Source organism: Aulonocara sp. 'chitande type north' Nkhata Bay, linkage group LG10, assembly GCF_057382095.1.
Source record: "Aulonocara sp. 'chitande type north' Nkhata Bay isolate Kocher_YH1m ecotype deep benthic linkage group LG10, A_spYH_male_GT1.1, whole genome shotgun sequence".
In the NCBI taxonomy this organism is placed as follows: domain Eukaryota; kingdom Metazoa; phylum Chordata; class Actinopteri; order Cichliformes; family Cichlidae; genus Aulonocara; species Aulonocara sp. 'chitande type north' Nkhata Bay.
The window spans coordinates 10263713-10289159 of record NC_141353.1 but is presented as its reverse complement, the minus strand read 5'-3'; the positions used below and the strand labels follow the sequence as shown (position 1 = coordinate 10289159).

The 25447-nt window shown below is 39.2% G+C and overlaps 1 protein-coding gene across 1 annotated transcript; it reads left to right on the top strand.

Annotated features, from left to right (window-relative positions):
- Positions 1 to 25447, top strand: LOC147320286 (neuronal acetylcholine receptor subunit alpha-10-like). The gene is made up of 6 exons (XM_086308154.1): positions 1 to 139; positions 18877 to 19022; positions 19117 to 19271; positions 19349 to 19595; positions 19669 to 19954; positions 21464 to 25447. Exons 1-6 carry the CDS (start codon positions 82 to 84, stop codon positions 22162 to 22164), a joined length of 1593 nt encoding a protein of 530 aa, XP_086164280.1. The 5' UTR covers positions 1 to 81; the 3' UTR covers positions 22165 to 25447.

Genomic DNA, 25447 nt, shown 5'->3' with positions numbered 1-25447 from the left:
TCTGTGGTCGGACTCTGATGTGTGTTTGCACTGTTACTAATAGACTGTTTTTGCCGGGTCAATAACAGTTATCAGAACGAGATGAAGTTCCTCTGCAGTGGATCAATTGCGCCTCTCGTGCTTCTCCTCATCCTGCCAGGTAAAACCCCTTTTCAGCTTCACTTCAGGTATTTTTAAAGTGCAGAACCATGAACACAGTGAGTGTTTTTCTCATTATTGTTACTGATGTTGATATTTCAGGGTTTTACTGTATGTTTTCTTAAAGTGGGGAAAGTGTGAGCTTTTTTAAACAGTGTTCAGTGTTGTATGTGAACGGTGATATAGCTGAGGATTAATGATATTGATCTCTGTGCTGCTGCTGAACCTCTGAACACGCTCCATTCTCCTCCATTACAAATCGCTCCAAGTGATATTTTATTAGCGGTGAATCTGAAGATTTCTATCTATGATTAGTTCACTGTTTCATTCCCAAAGTGTCCAAAAATACTTTATATATGCCCATCATATTGGATTCAAAGAGGCACACTGAAAGTGCCCTAAAATATAAAAATAATATGATAAACAAAAGCTTTAAGTTTTGGAATATTCCTTTAAAATGACTGATATTTAAAGCCCTACACCCTGTAAGCATGACCTCCCAGGCTTTATTAATAACCATCTGTGTCTTTGTTCATTAAACAGTGAACATTTGCTTCTATGATTCGTTTCATTCTCTGAGACATCAGTGTGAGAGCAGAAGAGAAGCTCTGAGACCAAAACATTGTTTGGATTGAAAATTGGACCTTAAAATGTAAAAAATGTTTTACAAACAAAATATGAAGAAGTTTTCTGGAACTAACAGACCAGACAGACTCGTTCACACCGTGCGTCTTGTGCATGTTCTGCTTTGTGTTGTATGCTGTATATTCTGCTCAGCCTTACTAATAATGACATCAGCGTATGGGCGGTAACCCCTGTGACCCTCACGCTGCTCTGAACACTCAGCTTCACACTGCTTTCTCCTCACTGTGCTCTGTCATGTCATAAGGGCAGAATATCCTTATATGATCAGATCAGGCACACAGCTCTGGTAGTGATAATAGAAGCCCCGCCCACCTGTTATTTAAGATTCTTTTATGAGGGGCAGCCAATCAAAAGAAAGCTGGCTTAAAGCAAGGATTGCCTTAAATGGGGAGAAACTAAAACAGCTTATTTCAGACAAACCTGGGGGCCTTGCTCTCAGGCCCATATAAGATTATCATGGATTGTTTTAAACTTTGAATCATGTAAAGCTACCACGAGAATAAATTATGGAGCTGGAGCTGTGGGAGACTGCAGGTTTTTCAGGACACCACTGGTACTTTTGTATCTTTGATTGATTGAATCTTTATTTTGAACATGTTGAAAAAGTATTAAAAAAGTAGAATTAAAAGAGACAAATGAACAAAGCAAACAAAAGGAAAACGAGCAACCACAACTCCAAATAACGTCCATGTTCAAAAAGGAGCAGGAAGAAGCATAAGCTTATTTAATCCCACCCCTTTTCCACTATCTAGTATCAATAGACTACAGAAATACCTCCTCTCAATTACATTATATGTTATGTGTAATTTATTTATTTTTTTTAAATATATACACATATATGTTTCTATCTATCCATACATACGTATATGCACACATACGCACATATACACATTTTCAATAACCCCATTAACACCTCAAGGATACACAACCTACAATTATTTATATATATATATATATATATATATATATATATATACACACACACACACACACACACACACACACACACACACACACACACACACACACACACACACACACACACACATATATATATATATACCCATACCAACAAACCCGTGCATGCGCACACACATGAAAATATTAGACAAGAACACCCTATCAAATCTCTACCTTTTCCCTGTACCCTGTAAAAACCATATCCTTAAACCGCTTTTTAAACTGCGCCATGCTTGGACTTTGCTTCATATCTTTACTTAGTCTGTTCCACAGCTTCACTCCACACACAGAGATGCAAAAACTTTTTAATGTTGTACAGATACGAGGATGTTTTCAATTTAATTCCCCCCTCAAATTGTATCCCCGTTCCCTTTTAGAAAACATTTTTAGAATATTGTCAGGAAGCAGGTTATTTATTGCTTTATATATAATTTGTGCTGTGAGAAAATGAACCAGATCTGTGAATTTTAGAATTTTTGATTTTAAGGATAGTGGATTTGTATGATCTCTGTAACCAGTTTTATGGATTATCCTTATGGCCCTTTTTTGTAATATAAAGATTGATGATAGCGAACATTTGTAAGTATTGCCCCAAACCTCTGCACAGTAATTCAAATACGGTGCAATCAGGGAACAATAGAGAATGTGGAGTGATTTGTGGTCCAGAATGTGTTTTACTTTACTCAAGATTGAGACACTTCTTGAAATTTTGTTATGTATATGATTTATATGAGACTTCCAGTTTAATTTATCATCTATAATCACACCAAGAAACTTATGTTCAAGTACTCTTTCAATTTCCACACCATCTACATGAATCTGCACTTGTGCATTTCTAAGGGAATTCCCAAATAAGATAATTTTAGTTTTACTTAGATTTAGCGATAGTTTGTTCCTGTTAAACCATTTTTTAATTTTGCACATTTCTGAAGTAATTGTATCCAGCAGCTCCTTTAGTTTCCCCCAGAACAAAAAATATTTGTGTCATCTGCAAATTATACTAATTTTAATATATCAGATGCCTTACAAATATCATTTATATAAATAATAAATAATTTTGGACCCAGTACAGAGCCTTGTGGAACACCACAAGCATGATGAGGAATGGACACCCAGCTTCACAAATTGTTTCCAGTCACTTAAATAATTTTTCACCAGTGCAGTACAACCCCCCTGATCCCATACCGTTCCAGTTTATTAATTAATATGTGATGATTGATTGTGTCGAATGCTTTCTTGAGATCCAGAAATACTCCAGCTGCATACTGTTTCTGATCTATAGCATTCGTAATCTCCTCAATTGATTCGATTAATGCCAGAGATGTTGATCTTTTTGATCTGAATCCATATTGATTGTCAGAGAGTAATTTATATTTATCTAAGAATTTGTCTAATCGTTTATTAAACAGGTTTTCTAGGATTTTGGAGAATTGTGGTAGTAAAGAAACAGGCCTGTAATTTGTGAAGTGGCGTCTATCCCCGGTTTTATACAGCGGCACAACTTTAGCTATTTTCATTTTGTTTGGCACTTTTCCCGTCTGAAATGATAAGTTGCAAATATATGTTAGAGGTCCTACAATTCCTTCAATGACCTTCTTGACGATTTTCATGTCAATATCATTACAATCAGTGGATGTTTTATATTTACACATGTGTACAATGTCAATTATTTCTTTTTCCTCCACTGATGTGAGGAACATTGAGTTAGGGTTCCTATCAATCAGGTTTTCACTACAGTCTACTGATGGCAGTGACTCAGGAATTTGTTCTGCCAGTTTTGGTCCAATATTTACAAAATAATGATTAAAGCTGTTGACCTTATCAGCAGTGTTTTCCATAATATTGCCATTATCGATAAAGTATTGTGGATAACTTTGTTGTCCAGAATTATTTTTAATGATACCGTTTAAAACATCCCATATTCCTTTCATATTATGTTTATTGTTGTTCAATATTTTACTATAATACTCCTTTCTACATACACGTATAATATTGGTCAACTTATTTTTGTATTTTTTATATTTATTTTCAGCATCTTTTGTTCTTTGTTTTAGGTATTCCCTATAGAGTGTATTTTTCTTTTTACATGCATTTTGTAAACCCCTAGTGAGCCATGGTCTATCTGAATATTTGTGCTTTCTGTTGTATTTTATTGTTGGACAGTTTTTATCGTACAACTCCATGAATATTCTTAAAAATATGCCATATGCAATATCAATATCAGCTTCTTTGTACACCTTGTCCCAGTCCTGATTTAATAGATCGTTCTTAAATGCAGTCATAGTTTCTTCTGTCCTTACACGTCTGTATCTCAGTTGTTCTTCATGCTGGTTTTTCTTATAATTAGTGTCATAAACTGCAAAAACTGGTAGGTGATCACTGATGTCATTAATTAATATTCCGCTCACAATGTTGTTTTCCATATTGTTAGTGAAAATATTGTCAAGTAAGGTGGCACAATGTGGTGTAATTCTGCTGGGCCTGGTTATTTTAGGATGTAAACTCAAACTGTACATAGTGTTTAGGAATTCGTCGCTCATTTTATGCTTTTTTGGATTCAACAGGTCAATATTAAAATCACCACAGATAAACACAACTTTTTGATTTGTTTTAGAGAATATTTCCTCTATGAAGTCATTAAATACTTGAATACTAGAGCCAGGTGTTCTATATATACAGCTAATTATTACATTTTTTTCTTTTTCCTTATAAATTTCAATTGTTATACATTCTAGTAAATTATCAATTACAGTTGTCATACTTTCTACCACCTTGTAGTTTAGGTTTTTATCCACATACACAGCTACTCCCCCTCCACTCTTGTTCCTTCTATTTACAAAATTCACTTCATATCCCTCCAGTCCAAAGTCCATTCCTTTCTCCGCATTGATCCATGTTTCAGAAATGGCAATAATTCCAAATGGATTTGTCAACTCATTTAGATATTCCTTTATATTGTTGAAGTTGGCATACAGACTTCTGCTATTAAAATGGATTACTGATAATTTATTTTCCGTGTTGATGGTGTGCTTAAACTGTTCATCAGTGAAGTAGCAGCAGTTACTGCTGATGTTGTAGAAGAAATTATTTTCCGGGTCTATATCCTTTTCTAAGTCTAGAACATTATGGTCTGTGTATCGAAATGTTCTCAGTTCCAGATTATCATAAAGAGAATTCCAATGAGTCATGTTGATATTGTTGCCGGATGCAGATGAAGTTCTTTTGGACTGTGCCATGTGTTGTGTCGTGTGTCACGTCACATGTGTATTCATACCTCCAGAGTAAGTTGACCTCAGTATTTGTCCAGCTCCTCCATATTTCTGATGACCAACACTTGTTCCGGTGTTCCATTGAGTTTAATGAATACTTTGCAGTTGGTGGTCCATGTATTTTGAATTTTTCCCTGTTTCTTCAAGTAACGTGCTTTCCTGGCAATGTCCGCATTTCTTTTTATCAGATGTTCGTTCATGAAGACATCGGATCCTTTCAGTTTCCTTCCTTGTTTTAACAGTGCTGTTTTCTGTTTTCTGTTTGCAAATCTCACAATGATGGCTGGTTTGTCACTGTCATTTTTTCGGGGTAGAGGGTGGCAAGCCTCAATGTTGTTATAATCCACTTCCACACCTTTGGACCGTAGAAAGGTAACCACTTGATGCTCCGTGGAGTTGACATCTTCCTCTCCTGGCCCTCCTACATTGTCAGTGGCGACCACCCGGGCGTATGACCGGGGTTTGATGCGAAGCCCCGTGATGATAACATCGTTCATCCGGGTGTACTGCTCCAAATCCGCCACTCTGTTCAGGTACGCCAGCCGCCGATCCTTCTCGGCGTTCTGGATGCGGAGAGCCTTAACTTCCTCGACCAGGTCCAGGATGGCTTTCTGCTGCAGTTTGACAGTAGAAATCTCCTCTGTCATAAACTCCAGCGACTTCTTAATATCGTCTCCTTCCTCGGCTGACAGAACTTTTTTCGGGCCCATGCTGAGAGACGCTCTCGTAGCTTTGCCGTGACGACCGGCTAGCTAGTTGATTCTTAATCACTTATTTAGGGACTAAAACTAATCGGTTAGGTTGAGAAAAGGAAGTAGTTTGAATTAAAATGTGGGCCTTTGCTGCATTAAATATGCAAAAATGACAGATTTAGAATTTTTCAGATTAAGGATGTTCACTCACAGTGACATCACACAGAGCCAAGAGTCGAAAACGTGCCTGAAACTGAGTGTTGAGAGCTTCTAGCTCACAGGGATTATTGGACATGACCTCATTATTTAAGACTTTGGTAATGTTTATTATAAGAAATTTATATTATATCATCATGTAAATGAAAGAAATGGAGGAAAAAGTAAAACAGTTGCAATTTAATGGGATAATTAATTATAAAAATTGCGCATTAAGATGTAGAAGTACTGATGCTGCAAAGCAAAGTTAACTATGCTGTCGGTGAAGTCTGCTGACTTTGAAAAAGTCATATGATGGATTTTTTTATTTTTTATTATTAGATTAGACCATGAGCAAAGAATCCGAATACTTTATTATCTTTGAGCAAATTATGTGTTCACAGTGTCAATGTCCTGCATCTGTGCTCATGTGATTTGTGCAGTAATAATACTACACTAATATAGTAACTCATGTAAAACCTCACATTAAAGAAACCAAATGATGACTTTAAGGTCACAAAATGCATCATCAACCATTTCAATAGTACAGGTTTGTGTTTAGAGCCATCACTCTGGGCCCTTTCTCTATATATACATTCAAACAGAGACGTTGGAACGTCTTCTGAAGAAAATCCCGACGCTGTGCAGTACTGGCAGGCAGGATGTTCAGTGATAAGCATCAGTGGATGGAGGATTAAAGCTGTCTGGTGACCTGTGCACTAGTGATGTGTCGGTCGCGAACGAAACGGCTCTTAGAGCCGAATCTTTGACGTGAACGACGCGAGCTGTGGATTTTTTTTCTCTCTCTCTCTCGCACTTTTTCCCGCTTCACTCCGCACGTGAGTCTTGTGCTTTGCGCTGGGCAGAGGGGGGAGGGGCAGTAGTTAGGGAGGGAGAGAGAGAAAGAGAGGCAGGGACAACAACATTAGAAAGGTATAGTAATCATCCACAACTATTTTCGGTTGCAGATGATAAAGGATTGAGAAAGTTTATTCATGCAGGTCCATATGACAGAAAATGTGGATGTTCTTTTAGTTTTCATATTATAATTTATATTTAATTGTGTTGTGGTTTGCAGTGTTTTGTGTTGTTTCACTTTAAATTAGTTTAAAAGGAAAAAGCTGAAAATTAAAATAGTTAAAAGTTGAAATGTGAATAGTTTATTTTTGTATTATATGATTTATTTATTACATTTTATGTGGAGTGAATAAATAAAAGTATATTTACGGTGGCCCCTACAGACAAAGCACGTACAAACTTCAAATCATGTAAAAACTCCAAAACAAAAGACAACAGAAGTGCTCCACGATGCTAGGGGGCAGTGTTGAGCTTTTGTTACCTCGTGGCTACATAAGCCAGCAAGTACCAACGACCAGATTAGGTGTGTGGTAGTAACAGGTAAATGAACTTTTTTTTTTTTAATTTTTGAATATATATGAGTGCTTGTGTATAAATATACAAACAATACACACATGCTTTCAATTGTGTAATTTAAGTGATCTAGTAGCTCTGCTTTGGAAGTTCAGTTAACACAGGAAATGTGTTTTGGAGTTTGTACGTGTCTTGTCTGTAGGGACCACCACATATATTTATATATAAACATATAAATAAAACCACTTTTTTTTACATTAGTAATTCTTTTTGTGCATAATTGTATATTATTGTTAATAATAAATCAATAAAGCAACAAAACAACCTGAAGAGCCGGTTCTCTAAAGAGAGCCGGAAATCCCATCACTACTGTGCAGTACTCTGACTCTCACCCTATCACATCTGGGATAGGTCCCTGCAACCCTGGTAAAGATAGGATGGAGTGGAAGTTAATTTAAAACCATTAACATTTTATGGTAACCAGACTCTAGACTTTTTTGAACACTAAAAAAAACCCTCTTTAAATGAACTTAAAATAATCATGGGAAAGATTTCCACATTAATAAATGGCTTTCTATTCCGATTAAGCATTTTTGTTGCACTAATGTAATTTGCATGGGTTGGATCAAGGCCAGAGTGTGTAAAATCTAATTATATTTCTGTAATACAAGTATAAAAATTGCTAATTTTCAGCTTAGTAGAGGCTGCAGGCAAGGCTGTAGTTTATCTTCCTATCTTTTCAACTTAGTAATCGAACCTTTAGCTATGGCTCTTAGGGAGGACAATCAGGTTGCCAGAATCTCTAGGGGTGGGACAATGCACAAAGTATAATTGTGTGCAGATGACTTATTGCTGTATAAATCTAATCCAACTGCATCAGTCGCTAAACTGCTCAAGGTATTAGATCACTTTGGACGCATATCTGGATACAAATGTAACTAATCGAAAAGCCCACTGTTCCCTATTAATAACATAGAGCAAGATCTCTCTGCCTTCCCCTTTAAATTAGAAAAAGAAACGTTTAAATATTCGGGAATAAATATAACCCGCACAATGATGGAGGTGCGGATTCATAATTTTGACACTTACCAAAAGTACCAAAAGAGGCTGGTGGGCTAGGGTTGCCACTACTGGGCGGCTAATATCACCAAATTATTGCACTGGAAATATGTTTATGAGAACAGCGAGGGTGAGGCTTGGGTAAAAATGGAACTGATGTCTAATCCACTTCCCCTCCTAACCTCATCCGTAGCTCGAAATCAAAAACAGAAAATAACAAATCCAGTTGTAGGAACATCTGTTAGAATATGGCTTCAATTCAGAAGGTGCTTCTGTTTGCAACAGGTTAGTAATTTTTTCATTGTTGCTTTTAACCCTTTTATTGCCATCCGTTTCAGAGAAAGCATTCCAAATTTGGCACAATAATGGTTTGAAGTTTTTTTTACAATTTACTTTCAGGAGAAACTTTTAACACCTTTGATGTTCTGATGAGATATTACAATATACCAACCTCACATATGTTTAGATATCTGCAAATACGAAGTTTAGCAAAAACATCGTTTCCTTCATTCCCCTACCTACCTCCTAAAAATCAAGTGGATACCATTTTGGAAATGGATCCTTTTGGCAAAAGGCGATTCTCCGTCATATACAAACTGATACAGAGCTTAAGGCCTGTTACTTGGGAAAAAACTAAAAATAATTGAGAAAAAGACGTTGGGGTGGATTGATCTGATGATGAGTGGAGATCTTGCTTGAATCGTATACATACCTCCTCCCTTTGCATTCGCCGTGGTTTCATTCAGTTTAAAATTCTTCATCGTCTTCAATATACAAGAGAGAGGCTTTCAAAGTTTTTCCCAGAAGCCGATCCTGCCTGTCCCAGGTGTGGACATAATCCAGCAAATGAGGGTCACATGATGTGGTCTTGTCCGAACCTGGATAATTACTGGGGAAATATATTCAAAGTATTATCTCAGTGTGCAAAATTTAGTGCTTCATTTCCTCATTGGCATTTTTGGAGTTATGCCACCTCAATATGAAATTAGTAAATCTCAGGAAAATGCCATAGCGTTTGCTACGTTGCTTGCCTGTAGACTCATTCTATTCCACTGGAAGTCTGATAAGGCTCCTTCATACATACAGTGGTTAAAGGAGGAGCTTTTCTTTTTGCCACTGGAGTTCTCTCATCACAACAAAAATTCTCTGCGACTTGGAACCCATTTATTGACTATATAAAAACGTATTTTCCAGATGTGTGACGTACATTTTTTGTTTGTTTTGTTCTGTTTCTCTTTACATGAGCCTCGGGTGGGGAGGGAGGGGGGTTTCTTTCTTTCTTTTTTTTATGTATAATCGCAACGTTTTCATTTTGTATTGAGACCATGATTTGTGTAAAGCGATTAAATTTAAAATAAATCTAATAAATAAATAAATAGTGGATTAAGACATAATGTACAGGATATATTTGCTTAAATTGCCAATAATAATATAAAACATTAACTTTGAATAGCTGGAAAATGTTCTTGTGCAGTCATGTAAAACTTATGCTACAGCACGGGCTTTTGACAGTTTTTCGACTTTTTTTTAATTCAAGCTGTATCCCTTTGTCAAATCCGCGTGTCTGTGTTATGTTTCCTGTTTTACTTTGAAAGTCCGCGTCTCATGTTAATGGGTCTGGTTTTGCTTCCTTTGTGTCGTCAGCCCTGATTTGTCCCAGCTGTGTTTCCCTCCTGTCTCTCGTTCCCTGATTGCTCCCCCTGTGTGTTCTCTTTGGTCTGTGTCGCGATCGCCCTTATCTACCCTCATTCGTGCTGTGTTCTGCCTGCCTGCGTTTATTCTTTGTATTTTGGAAGTTTGTTTACTTTGAGTTCAGCATTAAAGCTGTTTTTGTTTTTTTTTTAAGTTCACGTCTGTCTGCACTTTGGGTCCTGTTCCTGCCTGCACACAGCCGTCACATAACAAATCTGAGCTTCTTCATCATTTCTTTTTCATCATGAGAGGTGTTAATTTGTCTGCATGCTGTAACAGGTCTCATGATCGCAATATGCTTCCTTCACAGCAATAATTGCTTGTGGAAGTTTGTGGTAGGTCTCTGTTGTAACATGAAAACCAAGCTGGAGAATGTCCAGATAAGAGCAAAAAAATCCCCCCAAAAACAAAAACTCGTTTTTTTGCCAAAAACCTGTTTTTGTGACTCAGAGTGTATTGACAGAATCAAATGTCAGCAAAGGTAAACATTTGCACTGAAACGTCTGTATTGAACCAGTTGTCGAAGTCATTAAAGAAGTAACAACAAAAAACCCTAAAAAAAAAAAAATTGCCCTGATGACGGCAGTCAGGGAGGTTTCCTCTGGAGACCATGAATGATGATTAGATAGATTTAGATATTTTAGTTTTTATCAGTCACTCACTAAGACCAGTCTTTGATTTCAGGTGGGGCAGTTTGGTGTTCTGATCCATCTGCAGAACTTCCACTGGCTGAAGGATTTGTTTGTTAAATCAGGCTGTTTTTAAGGAGACTTTGTTGCAGTGTTTTGCGCCTTGTTTTTTTTTTATTTGTCTTAAATTATTGTCTTTAAAAAACTTCAAAAATCACTTCAACCTACTGATTTTACATTTTCCAAAAATGAAGCACTGCCTAGCTAACACAGATGTTAGTGTGATGATTTCGTTTAGCTTTGGTAGTGTTGATCAGAATCGGATCACTGATGGGGGATTTGTGTCAGCGTGCTGCGCTGGCGGGCGGCGTGGACACCTGGGTTTGTGACTGTGATAACTTGAGAAAGACATGACGCAGTTTCTTGAAATTCACACCACAGATACATGTACAAAAAATTTCAGATGAGTTTGAACTTTTCTGAAAATCTTGTGAACACAATAAATGTAATCTAGGATGTTTAAGACGATAGCACAGGTGCATCTACGAGGAGGCAGAGGGCGGCACTGACCGCCGCCAGTATTTCTCATTTTTGTTCGTGTGCACAGCTGTTAGAATGGCTAACAATGTTGTTGCACATATGTACTTATGTCTGAGTATTTGTTTGCTTTTGGTGACTGGAGAAGCATTTGGAGATTAGTATTTTCCTCAGACCACACTGAAGAGATAATCCTATTTGGTCTGGGAACACTCAGGAACTGCAAAACATATACAGGAGAAAATTAATGAATGTGTGAAGCAAACTATCAATAAACCCACCTAATGAGGTTATTAAAGGCATACTGCCATCCTTATCGAGATAAATGACAAACTGTTGAAAACCCCCTTTGCTCCATGGCAGTTTGTTTGGTTAGCATGGTTGCATACATCAGTGGGATCATGAATCAGGAGAGCAGAACTGAGAAGTTTTCCTTCAGGTCCTCAATTCAGTGAACAGTGAGGTTAAAAGTTGATGATGGACCAAAGAGCTGGACAGGACATGCTCACATCATATGACATCGTGGTAAAACAATGTTTATATGAGCATGCTAATATGCAGATATTTGTTTACCAGCACTAGACACAATGGACATACTTTGAACTGAAGATGAAAAAAGTCAAGGCATCATCAAAATCAGCCGCCCTCTGCGGCAAACAGTTGCACAACATTTCACAAAAATCCAGCCAACAGCTGCTGACGTCCTGTTTGTATGTTAGGCCGTTTTGATTCGATCTGCTGAAGATCATCCAGACAATTATCTGACAGGAAAAAACAATCGTAATGTTGATGCACACACTGAAATCACAGTTGGTCAAACATCTGTTGGTTTGTAGGGACAGGAAACAAACTGATGAAGAGTCACTGGCCCATGCAGTGAACTGTCTCCAGATGGTGAACTTCCCACATTTACTGCTTCTTTTTGTTTCTTATGAAGTTAGATAGTAAGTGCTAGTTGCTAGTAAACAATAAACAGGCATTGCTAGGATCGGTTAATGAAGACTGATGTGTAAAGAATGAATGAAATTTGGTCCGTTCCTGTATTCCACTACAGATTACAGATTACATGCCCCAAAATGTATTTTGTATCGTATTCTGTTACGTTACTCAATGAGAGTAACGTATTCTGAATACTTTGGATTACTTAATATATTATCATGCTTTTTACAACTGAATGTACTATTTAGTATTTAGTATTTAGTATTTATTTATTTATTGTCATTGTCAAGAACAATGAAATTGCGTTTGGGGCTTCCATACAACCCAAAAAAAAGAAGAAAATAATAAATACCCCTTAAAACCCAAGTGTACATATTTAACCCAGTGTGACTCCAATGCAATAAGACAATCCTTAGCAATAATGTTCGTAGAAATATTGCTGTGATTTATTACTATTACTGAAGGTTACCAACACCAACTAGATTTTTAAATCTTAATATAAATGAGTAACAGTAGGGTGGACATTAGGTAAGGCTGCTGCAACGGAGCTTATTGTTTCAGAGGAAAACACGAACACAGCGTACAGTCGAGTCTTAACAGCTTACTTACAGCTGGGCTCGTCAGTGGTTATTATTATATTTACATGCTTCATACATGCTATGCCTGTAACACTCTGCCTGTTGCCTTCATATTAAATCATTTTTTGAATAACACTTTTAAAAAATATTTCTTCACGTCATTATGCAGCCGTAAGTAGAGGTGACATGAGCCGCGAGATTGAGACACAGACATTAGAGCCTCTTGATGCGTGTTTGGGTTTCCACCGGCGTGGAATCACCAAAAATAGAGACGGCATAGCCGAACATATGAAACAGGAAAATACGGCCGTGTAATCCATTTATTTCAGCAAAGTAACTGTAACAGAATACAGTTACTCATATTTTGCATTTTAAATACGTAACGCCGGTACGTGTATTCTGTTACTCCCCAACACTGTCCATTCCATACTGATCACAACAGATCACAAAGTTTATCGGTAAAGACTGGATCTGCATCCAGATCCAGGAGATTTTGGGCCCATCAGGGTCTTCAAGTGTTTTTCTGTTAGTCATTAATGAGGAGGTTCAAGTACTTATTAAAGAGGTACAGTCTGTGATACGTATGTTTAACACCTTATGGAAAAATGTTAAGCAACATGTTCAACTGGACTATCCTCCATTATCATCAAAGCACCAAATAAGGATATTCTCATGCTGTTGTGATCCACGTGTATATTCTTACAGACTCTACCCCGTCCTCAGCACCTTTATGCTGCGTTTCACTTTCATTTGTCATCAGTTGGTTTATACGCTGTCAGATCTAATGGATTTCTGGCCCATAGTTGTTTGGATATTTCGCCTGGCGTAAGGTGTTGAAACTAGAGACATGAAGGGTGTTTTTATTGCAGATACATTTCCTCAGCTTGCTGAAGCATTAAGTTTGTGTCCTGTTCTTGTCCCTGCATAATCCCCAACTCTAACTCTCACAGTAGGATAGAATAGAATAGAATAGACCTTTATTGCCATTGTACATGTACAATAAAGTTGTGGCTGCTCCACACTAACTGTGCAGATATAAAATGTATATAGTAAGATACAAACAAAGTGAAAGCAGATAACACAAGAACAATTCAATTTCAATTTTCAGTTTTATTTATACAGCTCCAAATCACAACAACAGACACCTCAAGGTGCTTTACATTGTAAGGTAGACCCTACGATAATACATACAGAGAAAAAGCCAACCAGCAGGTTGTAAGTAATTGGAAGTCGTGCAAAAGTAGTGGGCAAGAAGTCTGGTTTTTATTAAGTTGTGCTCCCAAATGTTGGCAATCAGGGAAAAATGAAAATACTTTGAAATGAAACACATGACAAAAATTTCACACTCACTTCTGGCATGTTCTGTGCTGTAAATGTTGTGTGGTTCAGATGTGGTCCATGCTGACATTTGGTGCGTGTACAGCAGACCAGTGGTAAGTTAAGGACACTGGAACTCGTCCTGAGTGAAAGTCATGTTAATGTGGCTCAAAGGAAACTCCAGTCATGGGTCACATCTGGGCCGAACATTTATTGCTGTTTGGGTAAAAATACCATTAAAATGCACAATCTGGAATACCAAGCTTAAATATTTTTATTAGTGTGAATTCCGATTTTTACTAAAAACACAGTAACTTAGTAAAAAGTACGTATATCTACTTATAAGCACTGCTGAAAAGATGAGTTAATTTAAATCAAAAGGTAAAATGTTGTTTGTTTTTTATGCCAAACTATCAAAAACTTTACAAACCACTCAGTTAATTTATGGATCTTTTTTAAGTAAAGATAAGCTATTTCTATAAATTTGCTCCATTTAAACTGAAGATTGTCACTAATTTGGGGCTTTACCTGCAGGTATTTCCTTCTAACCTTGTCTTTGTAGCACATTTGGTCAAGAACAGAACCTTAACCTTTTCTCCATCAGTGGGTTTGTTTGCAGACAAAAACATCAGCTGTGAATCAGCCTTAAACACAGAAACAGAGCTGAAGCAGAACTGGACCATCTCCATGAGTTCCTCGAAACGACACCCAATCCCGTTTTCTTCTGTTGCACAGATCCAGAGCTTCACGTCCACATTTCCATTTTAGTACAGACGATGTGAACACTCTGACCCCCCTCGCTGTGTCTCTACAGTCATATTGCAGTAATGTATTATTTCCTGTTAAGTGAAGGTCGTTAAACCAAAAACGGAGTCTCGTGTGTCTCCTTTTTTGTGCAAAGCATGTGTGTTGTCCTTGTTATCGAGTGTTCAGAGTGGGTGAAGGTTTAGCATCTGAGTTTTTATTTTACTTTATTTTATCCGTAAAGGTTTCTTTATTGCGCCATCTTTAAATGAACATCACGTAAAAAGCAGACTATTAGGTCTGGATTTTGTTGTTATGTAGATTTTAATTTACTGAATTTGAATCGAACAGTTTCTCTACAGTCTGTGAAACAAAAGAAGTCATTTCTATTTTCCCTCTTATACAGACTGTAGGTCTGTAATAAAGTGTAATCTTTTTATTACATAAAGCCAATAATCTGCGAGGTGTCAGGCAGAAAGCGACAGCATGTTGTGGTTGCGAGGTGATTTTCTCAGTGAGCGTCACTCTGCAGCCAACAGTGAGGTCTGTGCTGTTTATCTGCTGCTGTCTGGCTGAGAGTTCACATGAATCATCAGCACTGCCAGCCACGATGTCTGACCTGATAACAACTTTGGAGAACATGAAATATTTATTCTCCCCCTCAGACACCATTTTATTATTCCTACAGAAATGATTCATGGGCCACTATTATTGTTATTATTAGAGAGGGTGAAGGGCTCCAAGTAAAGCTGCTGCCCTCGACATTAAGAGGAAGCAGCTGAGCGAGTTCAGGCATCCAACCAGGATTCCTCCCTTATCCCGAGAACACATCAGGACTTCCATAGAAGAGCATGAGAGGGTGGCTGAGGTGACAGAGGGTCAGGCACAAGCTGAGACTACTGCCCCTGTGACCCAGGCTGGGATAGGAGAGTAGATGGATTATCATTCTCATCAGATATTTACAGTGTGATCTTGTTGCAGAGTAAAAACACATTCAGGAAAGAAATATGGTGTGTGAAAGGTGAATATGCACAGTTTGTGAATGTATTTTATGCTCGTGAAAAAATACATTTGAAACTTGAGTTGCTTTTTACACTGTAAAAACTAAGACCACACACCTTTGGAGTGGGAGTTGCAAGTTTGATTCAGAGTATCCAGTAAGGGTCCTGACCAGACCGCCCATGCTAAAAAAACAAACAAACCAAGCCCTGGAACGACGGCCACGTCTGCAGCTCGGACACAAGCACATCACTCATGTTGTACTATATAGAATTGTGTATGTGACAAATAAAGCTTGTTTGTTGTTGTTTGTAAGTACGACTCAATAATTTCATCCTTTGTTGTTTGTTCCAGTTTTTATTATGTGAAAAATCTATTGGACAGACTCATAAACAGAGTCATCGTTTGCCTTCAGCACTGCTGTCACCATCATTAACTGTAAACAGGATATTAGAGCAGTTATCAACCTGCTGCTGCTCTGGAGACCCTCGCTGATTAAACGCTGAGGTGATTACTGGGTTAATTGAACTGGGAAATGTGGTTTGCATGTGTGTGTTATGGTATGTAGCGTTGAGCATTTCTGTAGAAAGGATCCAGCAGCAGATCAATGCAGAGAAAAGCAACAGAGAAATTACATAAGACTTGACAACACTTAAAGTTTCATGTGCAAAATATTCTAAAGATGTGCACCACAGCGTGAAGAGTGAACGATTATACACCTTGACTTCTTGATCCTTTTTATGTCATCATCGTTTATTTATATAGCACTTTAAAAAACACACCTGGTAGACCAAGTGTTGAACAATACATCTATAAATAGTAATAATATAAGAACTGAACAAAGCAATTAAATCAATAAAGAGTTAAAAGCCAGAGAATAAAAATAGGTTTTTAATCTCGACTTAAAAACCGGCACTGATGTAGTCTGTCTAATATGAAGAGGAAGATTGTTGCAAAGCAACGGGGCCACAGCAGAGAACGCCCGGTCTAATCTGAGTCTCAGCCGTGACTTAGGGACTGAAAGCAGCAGTTGCTCAGCTGACTGGAGGGAACGAGTTGGAACGTAAGGCTTCAACAAATCGGACAAATAAACAGGTGCCAAAGCATTTAAAGATTTAAAAACCAATAAAAGAACTTTAAAATGGATCCTAAATTTGATTCAAAGCCAATGTTGAAAGGCCAAAACCGGAGTGATGCGGTCGAATTTCATTTTTGCACTAATTGTAAGCGTGACAAAGTGCCCAGCCCCTATTAAAAGGGAATTACAGTAATCCAGGAGTGAAGTAATAAAAGCATGAATTACAGCTTCTAAGTTACGTTTGGAGAGAAAGGGCTTGATCTTCGATAGACATCTGAGGTGGTAGAATGCTGATTTTACCGCCCCATTCACGTGGCCATCAAGAATCAATTTTTACTCCAAGATTTGTGATTGAATTCTTCAAATGAGAGATCAAACAGTGAAATCAACATCTGGAGGGTCAGGAAATGGATTTGGGCCAAATTGGACTCTCCACCATTTGACCTTAGAACTGAAGAAGCTTCTCGGATGAGAGGTGAAACGTCTTCAAGCAACTTAAAGAAGTCCAGACGCTTTTCTTTGCAAGCTCCTTTGACTACGATGACCTGGATGACTGAGAACCTTCACAGACATTTGGGCCAAATAAAATCACTTCCGTTTTTCTTTTCTGTTTACATCAGCACAGGATTCACTTCAGCTGATTAGAATGTGGTCACATCGTTCCTAAAGCATGGACAGGCAGACCTTTAACTAACAAATTGACATGATGCGCCGTCTTTTTAATAAATCCAGGAAAGCAGCTTCTTCTCCTTTAAACAAAAATATCAAATACATTTATCGCCATCATTTAAAAAGCGTATATACTTGTGTTCTGGGGGCCTCTGGATGTCTGGAGTTTTGATCTCCTCCATACCTGCTTCATGCCCTGGAGGATGGGGCTGTGGCCCCCCCCACACCCTCTAGCAGATCATTACATGAAGGAACCTTTTAAATACAAGCGCGTCCATGCTCACAGGTGTACACACGGGTGATCACACTCACAAACTACACCCTTTTTGGCTCCTACCTCAAAGCACACTGTGTTCTGTTGATCTTATGTGCTGCACAATAATGTTTAACATTTAGTATTTACTGTCATATTCCCATATATCAATGTGATGTTGTTTATTCTATTACTCTTGTTCTCTTCTGCTTGTTTGCTTTTTTCTTTCTCAGCAGGTGATCCAGGTGATTGATAGATGCATTTTTTTTTCTCTGCCCGTTCTGTTGGTTTTTGTCTTTTGCCCTTCTCCCCCGTCCCTCTTCTCAGCTGTTTCTCTTTCCCTCTTTCTTTCTCCCCTTCTTTCCCCCAGTCAAGTCTGTCCCGTATTCAGTAAGTGAAAATAAAATAAACAATAAAAGGTGAATCAAATGGACCATTACGGCAAGGCTGGGATGGTCAGTTTGGTAAAGTAAATCCGTTGGGCATCTTTCTTTGACTTTAGACAACAATTCTGATGGCAAAAGAGCCAAACGGGACAGGCAAAAAAAAAAAAAAAAAAAGTGTACATACGCTTCACACTCCATTAGCCTGAAGTATTTGGTCCTTGAAAGTGATCACATTTAACCAGTACCAGGTACCAGTAGTTTTTATGGAGGAACTTGCCTGCAAACATTCAGCAGCTGTGAAAAGTGAAAGAGAGAACATCTGTCTTCAGAGTAAAAGTGTGTCTCATGTTCTGAAACATGTTGGCTGCAAAGGTGAGGCACAACTTTTACTCTGAGGGCAAATGTTCTGTGTTTATATCTGATGTCACACTATAGCTTTTGCTAGCACCTAGCTAATAATTAGGCACATCTCAGCATCTTCCATGCAAACTATGGATAATTGCATTGACCTGCTAGAACCAATGCTATTGCAAGGAAGGTTTTGGTGCAGCACCCTCTTTGTGACCAGTTTCACTGAGCGACTGCCACAGCAGGTAGAGGTGGGTTGCAAAGCAGCCTGTAAATGCACAACAGTTGTGCATCAGTTGATCTGTTGCGATTGCAGGTAATGACTTTGAGGTCTGCCTGACCCGGCACTATGCTTGTCATCTGTTTTCTGATCCTCAGTTTGCCGGGCTGCTCATGGGCGCTTCGCTCAGAAACTGATGAAAGACTTATTTACCAACTACACCAATGCTCTGCGGCCGGTGGAGGACACCGACTACATCATCAATGTCACATTACAGGTCACTCTCTCCCAGATCATTGACATGGTAATCAAACCCTGAATGCCTATCCAGCTCTTTATGCTGTATCTAGTCAGGCAGGTACTGGTGTGACCTTGCCGTTTTCATGGATTTTCACCAGGATGAGCGGAACCAGATCCTGACTACCTACCTGTGGGTCCGCCAGGTATGGATGGATGCCTTTCTCACATGGAAGAAGGAGGACTATGATGGCCTTGACACCATCCGCATACCCAGCAGCTACGTTTGGAGACCCGATATTGTTCTGTATAACAGGTAGGTGTATCATCCTGCTGGCTGATCTTCAGGATATTTATTGATGTTTTCAAACTCCTTCCTTGTTTCTATCATAGTGCAGATGATGAGTTTTCCAGCTCCATGGAGACCAATGTTGTTCTTCGTAACGATGGCCAAGTCATGTGGGACCAGCCAGCCATCACCAAAAGCTCCTGCTCTGTTGATGTGGCCTTCTTCCCCTTCGATTTGCAGCAGTGTAACCTAACCTTTGGCTCCTGGACTCACAACGGAAACCAGATGGATTTGTTCAATGCCCTGGACAGCGCCGACTTGGCCGACTTTGTCCCCAATGTGGAGTGGGAGGTCAGTAATGGTGTCATGTGTTTAGCACATCCTTAATGAATGTTTTGACGAACCCAAATTTTTCTCTAACCAGGTTCTGGGAATGCCAGCCAAGAAAAATGTCATCGTGTATGGCTGCTGCTCAGAGCCATACCCAGACATTACCTTTTCCCTCCACCTGAAGAGGCGGGCCTCCTTCTACATCTTCAACCTCCTCATTCCCTGCATGATGATCTCCTTTCTGGCTCCGCTGGGCTTTTACCTGCCAGCGGATTCAGGTGAAAAGGTTTCTCTGGGTGTCACAGTGCTGCTGGCCCTCACCGTGTTTCAGCTGCTCGTAGCTGAGAGCATGCCACCCTCTGAGAGCGTCCCGCTGATAGGTGAGAACAGCCTCTGACTTTTATTTACATCTATGTATTTAAAAAAAACATTCATGATGAATCAGAATTATTGTAATGTTTATATTCATCATCCCTCCTGCAAATGTTACATGGCTACACTGTATCTGACAAGTTACTAATATTTGAGGGTGCCTTAGGATACCTCAGACAGACACATTTCAGCCTTAGGGATGTCCCTAGAGTGTATCCTCGGAGTAATCCAAAGAGATTTTCCTGTTATGCCAATGTGTTAGGCAAGCAGAGCTTCCCTGCAGAAAGAGTGCAGAGGCTAAGCCTATGTTTGAAGCCACTGAGGTGTTTGATGGGCGGGGTTGACATGATGTCACTAATATGACTGAAAACTTGTGGTATGGAGAAACTCCAATAGCTCCAGCGTTGTTTAGATTAAGCATTTATTGCTCATCATTGCTTGAACTTGCTGTTCCACAGTTCATCTTAATATCCAAAATAAATCCCAGCAGTCACAAACTGTTTGGTCCCTTCAACCAATTAAACCTGACCCTAATTAAATGTTCCTACCTTAAATCCAATCATTTACAAACACAAAAAGTGAAAACTAGTCCCACACATAAGATAATACACAAAACATGAAAATGGCTCCTACAATGAGGTTCAGGTTAAAGGGAAGACTAAATGGGATTTAGGAGTCACCAAAGAGTCAATCAACAGGAAACGGAAAATCACTCTGAGGTCTCCGAATGGTTACTGGACATCTCTCTGAGGGATGTTCTTGCTTACCGTCGCGCTGATCTCTGTCTAAAATCGAAGCTGGAGAAGGTGGAGCTGTTTTTAGATTACGTGAAAGATGTAATCTTTTGTATTAAATCTATTAGCAGAAAATACTGGTGATTGCCCAACAACACCTGATGCTGACCAGTTTATAAAGTCTAATTTACACTATTGTGTTCATTGATTGTTTACAGTCAGACATGACCTTCACTGACTTCAGAAGTCTTTTGTAGATGCCTTTAAAGTATGTAATTTGGATAAAAGTAGCACATCTCAGTGATTGCTGGGGCACAGTTGTTGTCGATGGATTTGAGGACCTTTCAAAACCTCCAGCTTGCAGCACTCATTGAGTCACTGAGCCTTGGCATCAATGACAAGAGGACCACTGACAAAGAGGATTCAGATACAGACCCAATCAAAATGATAGGTGGAGCTTGGATGGAGGTGGGTTGCAAAGCAGCTTGGATCTTACTCTAACTGTGATTTTCAGCTTTCAATTTTCAGAGACTTCAATGCAGCAATGCAGCAACTACCCAAGTGCCTCTGCAGTAAATAAAGAAGTATAAGAGGAATGTTTGCTCGTCTGCCGCTGTCTGTAGTCACACCCACTTTAGACTTCACAGGGTTAATCAGAGTGTCCTATATTCACCAGCTGTATGGTTTTACTGCAACTAAGACTAAAGCTTGATTTGGAGTTATAGGGACAGCAAATAAGGGTCACCAACCTCTACCTGACTTTTCGGTGTCTTATTTCTATAGGAAAGTACTACATTGCCACCATGACCATGGTCACTGCATCAACAGCGCTCACCATCTTCATCATGAACATCCACCACTGTGGCGGGGAGGCTCGTCCCGTGCCTGAATGGGCCGAGCGCTTCATCCTCAAGTACCTCGCCCGCATCTGCTTCGTGTACGAGGTGGGTGAGAACTGCCTCGGTGGCGCCAGGAAAGAACCTTTATCACAGGAGGGGTCTGACAGCCCATCAGCCAATGGCGGCAGCACCAAAGGAGCAAATTGGGATGTCAATGGGAAGGCGTGGGGAGGAAAGGTGGAGGTGGAGCCTCTGAAGATGGGGCAGGAAGTAACCAACCAGACAGACTGGAAAGAGGATCTGTTTGTGACCATTGACCACTCACAGGAGAAAGGAGCTGCTGTAGTGCGAGGGGAGGAATCAAACTGCGGTGAGCACGAAGAGGAAAAGAAAGGCGTAGGTGTTGAGGGAGGAGGTGGAGATGGGGGGAACAGGAGGGAGATCTTGGTGAAGTGTTTATGCCAACACCAGGAACTGGGCAAGAATGTTGAGTACATTGCCAACTCCTACCAGGACCAGCGAGCAGCACAGCTGCGCATCGGCGAGTGGAGGAAGGTCGCCAAGGTCATGGATCGCTTCTTCATGTGGCTCTTCTTCATCATGGCCTTCTTCATGAGCATCCTCATCCTGGGAAAGTCCGTCTGATGGAGCTCAGCCTAAGAATTCACGAGATGATAAAATTGTTTGTTTAACGATTAAATCATTTTTTCTTCCTTTTTTTCTGACACACGTAAACAGCTAAAAAATAACTGAATGATGGTTTTAAGGGTCAGTTTACTGTTTTGTAAGCTGGTACCTGGTAGCTTTCCTCAAAATCATTTCCACCAGAATTTAAAATGCTTATCTTTGGATTTGAAAGAGACTCTGAAGGCTGATGAAAGTAAAATGATTGGGAAAAAAATAGTTTCTAATTATTTACAAAGATCCTAACAAATGCTGGAGAAGCTAAACACCTCTCTGTTGGACACAGCATGAAGGGAGAATCAAGGGTGGGTTGCAAAGTGGTTTGCATGATGCAGCAACTGTGGACAGCCTAAATGAAATTTACCAGTTAGATGTGTAGATGGGTGTCTGCAGAGCCGTTAGTTGAGAAGGATGAATGAAATGAAATGAGTAGAGCTCTAAGCGTTAATCTCAGCGTTAAAATTACATTAACACCATGACCACATTAACGTGGCAAGTATGGTTAGCAAATTATCACGGATCGCCCCGTGCGTGGGGCTGGATAGCGCTAACGCATTAACGAGCTAACCGCGCTAATGTGTTGACGCGGTCCAGCCCCACGCTCGGGGTGATCCGTGATAATTTGCTAACGGAAATTTGCCGCGTCAATGCGGTTATGACGTTAACGTCATTTTAATGAGATTAACGCTGACAAGATTAGAAATAAGTGATCTGCTGTTTTTCTTAATTTAAGTTGTATCGTGCTCATATCTTCAGATCACAGAGGTTTTAGGCTTGCGACTGTTTTCATTCCAGCACTGAATTGGTCACTCTAGATTTCAGCATTCAGGCATTTATGAACCCATTCATCATGCCTTAATACTTTTCATTGAGCTATCTGACTCTCAGAACAGCATCCCCACCACCTTTGTTCCTGAGGGTAAGTTGGTATCGGTGCTTTGATGCATCTGATCTCGACTTTGTAGCCTTGATGAAGTAATAATAGGTTCAATTTTTGTCCTTTCTTGTCCCACATTATTCATATTTAACACACTTTAATCTGAATCAATTCTGTCTGCAGACTTTTTATACTCTAAACATGGTAATGCTGCTTCTGTGATTACGATCTGAACTACAAACTGTTTTCTTGCAAATAATCATAATCTGGAAACAAAAAGGAAAAAAGGGAAATCTCATAAGAGTCAAATCTGGTTTTTCCCTCCAAAAATGCTTTCTGGTACATCTTGCTACTGAAGAAAAAAAACAAAAACAAACTTTAAATGGTTGATAAAACATTTTCAGGCTCAATCTTAAACAAACTAAAATTCACTCACAAGTTGTGGTCATTTAAGTTTCTAAGAAAGCTCAAATAAACTGTAGTTCCAGGAGAAAAAACCCCTGCAATTATATGTAGTTTACTTTTATTTTAAATCCAAACACACCTCACACTTTTACTGCTTTTAAAGTCAAAACCAGTGACACAGAAAATCACTTCCAAATATTTGCAGTGATCAAAAGCTAAACAGCTCTGCACAAAGCCTCATATCAGAGTTTGAAAGTCTTACTTTACACGTCTGGATGTTTTTTTTATTGACGCTGTTTGCAAAATAATCGGTTTCATCACATCACACAGATTCTTTGTTCAGCATTTTGTCTTTTACTACAGCATGTTAAATAATAAGAGTAAAGTCTCATATGATCGTTTTTTTAATCACGTGGGTTTGTGGAATCGCACAAAAGTTTACAACAACTGAGCAAAACATTTGAGAGCAAACAAACAGAGACATCAGAGAGGACGGGTTCATGATGCTAGAACGCTAGCTCAGACGGGAATGACTGCTTGTGCCAAATGTGCCTCACATCTGCAGTTTTCTTTGGCTGTCTGGATAGTTAGCCGACTGTATCCACAGACTCTATTGGTGCAGCTTTGTAGACACAGATCCGGCTAATTAGTTAATAACTGATGAGTAAAGCCCTAAAATTCCACTCACCAAACTGGAGCTCGGGTATGTTAGATCAGCGGTCTCCAACCTTTTCTGCGCCACGGGCCGGTTTATGCCCGACAATATTTTCACGGACCGACCTTTAAGGTGTCGCGGATAAATACAACAAAATAAAACTAGTACTGGTACCGAAAAAAAGAAGATTTATTCATAACACACGTGAACAGACCCAGGAAAACAGAGTTAACGATAAAAACGATAACAAAATAACACTGAAACCGATAAAAACCCTGAAAACCAGACATTTCACACCTGAGCCTCAACTCTCACCGCCCGGTACCAAACGACTCACGGACCGGTACCGGTCTGAGGCCCGGGGGTTGGGGACCGCTGTGTTAGATGATCTGTTTGTACATTTAACTGCACAGCAGTCATATTAGTGGTTAAATAAATACTCCAACAGCACAAACACGGTCCAGAGGTCCATTTCAGGGACTCCAATCAGCTGTGGTGAAATAGCCGAGGTGATTCACAGCTGTCAGTCAAAGACACCAAAGATAAGTCACATCCAGCACAGTTATCATGAGGATGCAAAACAGCTGCAGGGATAGAGTGGATATCAGAGGAACTGCAGCTCTGGCTTCATCTTTCTGTTTTGCAGGTGTAACCTTGGCTCACATACAGTCTGCAGTAAACTGTCTCATGTGTGTTTCCCTTACAATGTTCGCCAGGTTGTTTTTTTGTTCTGGTTTGGTGTCTTTTTGTAATCCAATGCATGTGATTCAGCACGTCTGCACAATGAAACACTGAGTGTTATAATCCTGAGTGTGTGATGATCCTAACCTCACAGAGGCACAGAGTTTATCGAAGGTTCACTTGAAGAAAACAGAATTTTCTGTTTTTTTGGTTTGGTCTCTATAAATGCAGCTTCAGGGTTTGTTTATGTTACCAGGATGGAGTAAAAATGCATCAACTTTTGTTTGTTTTTAAAAAAGAAGCTGTTTTACAGACTCATAGAGCATTAACGTCTCTGTGAACTAGTTTGTCCTCTGAAGGCCAGAGACAGGCTTTTGCTTTATTATGAAAGGAATAAAAAGGCAAATTTATGAGACTAAATATTTAAGACTAAAGATAAAAAATCACTGTAATTTTATATGCATGAAACCAAGAAAAATGTTACTCTGCTTATTTCTTTGCTGTGTTTGAAACATCCAGTGTCAGCACAACAACTGTTAAATTTATCTGCCCGTGTTTTTGGTTTGTGAGCTGTTCACACGGGACACTCTGTTAATGCCGTGAAAGTTCTTATTAAAACTGTTTTG

What these genes read in the sequence shown, in the direction of transcription:
- LOC147320286 (XM_086308154.1), top strand. Translation starts at nt 82, where the DNA reads ATGAAGTTCCTCTGCAGTGGATCAATTGCGCCTCTCGTGCTTCTCCTC. An exon ending in GCTTCTCCTCATCCTGCCAG is followed by an intron (nt 140 to 18,876) that starts GTAAAACCCCTT and finishes TCTGATCCTCAG; the next exon opens with TTTGCCGGGCTGCTCATGGG. An exon ending in TGAGAGCGTCCCGCTGATAG is followed by an intron (nt 19,955 to 21,463) that starts GTGAGAACAGCC and finishes TTATTTCTATAG; the next exon opens with GAAAGTACTACATTGCCACC.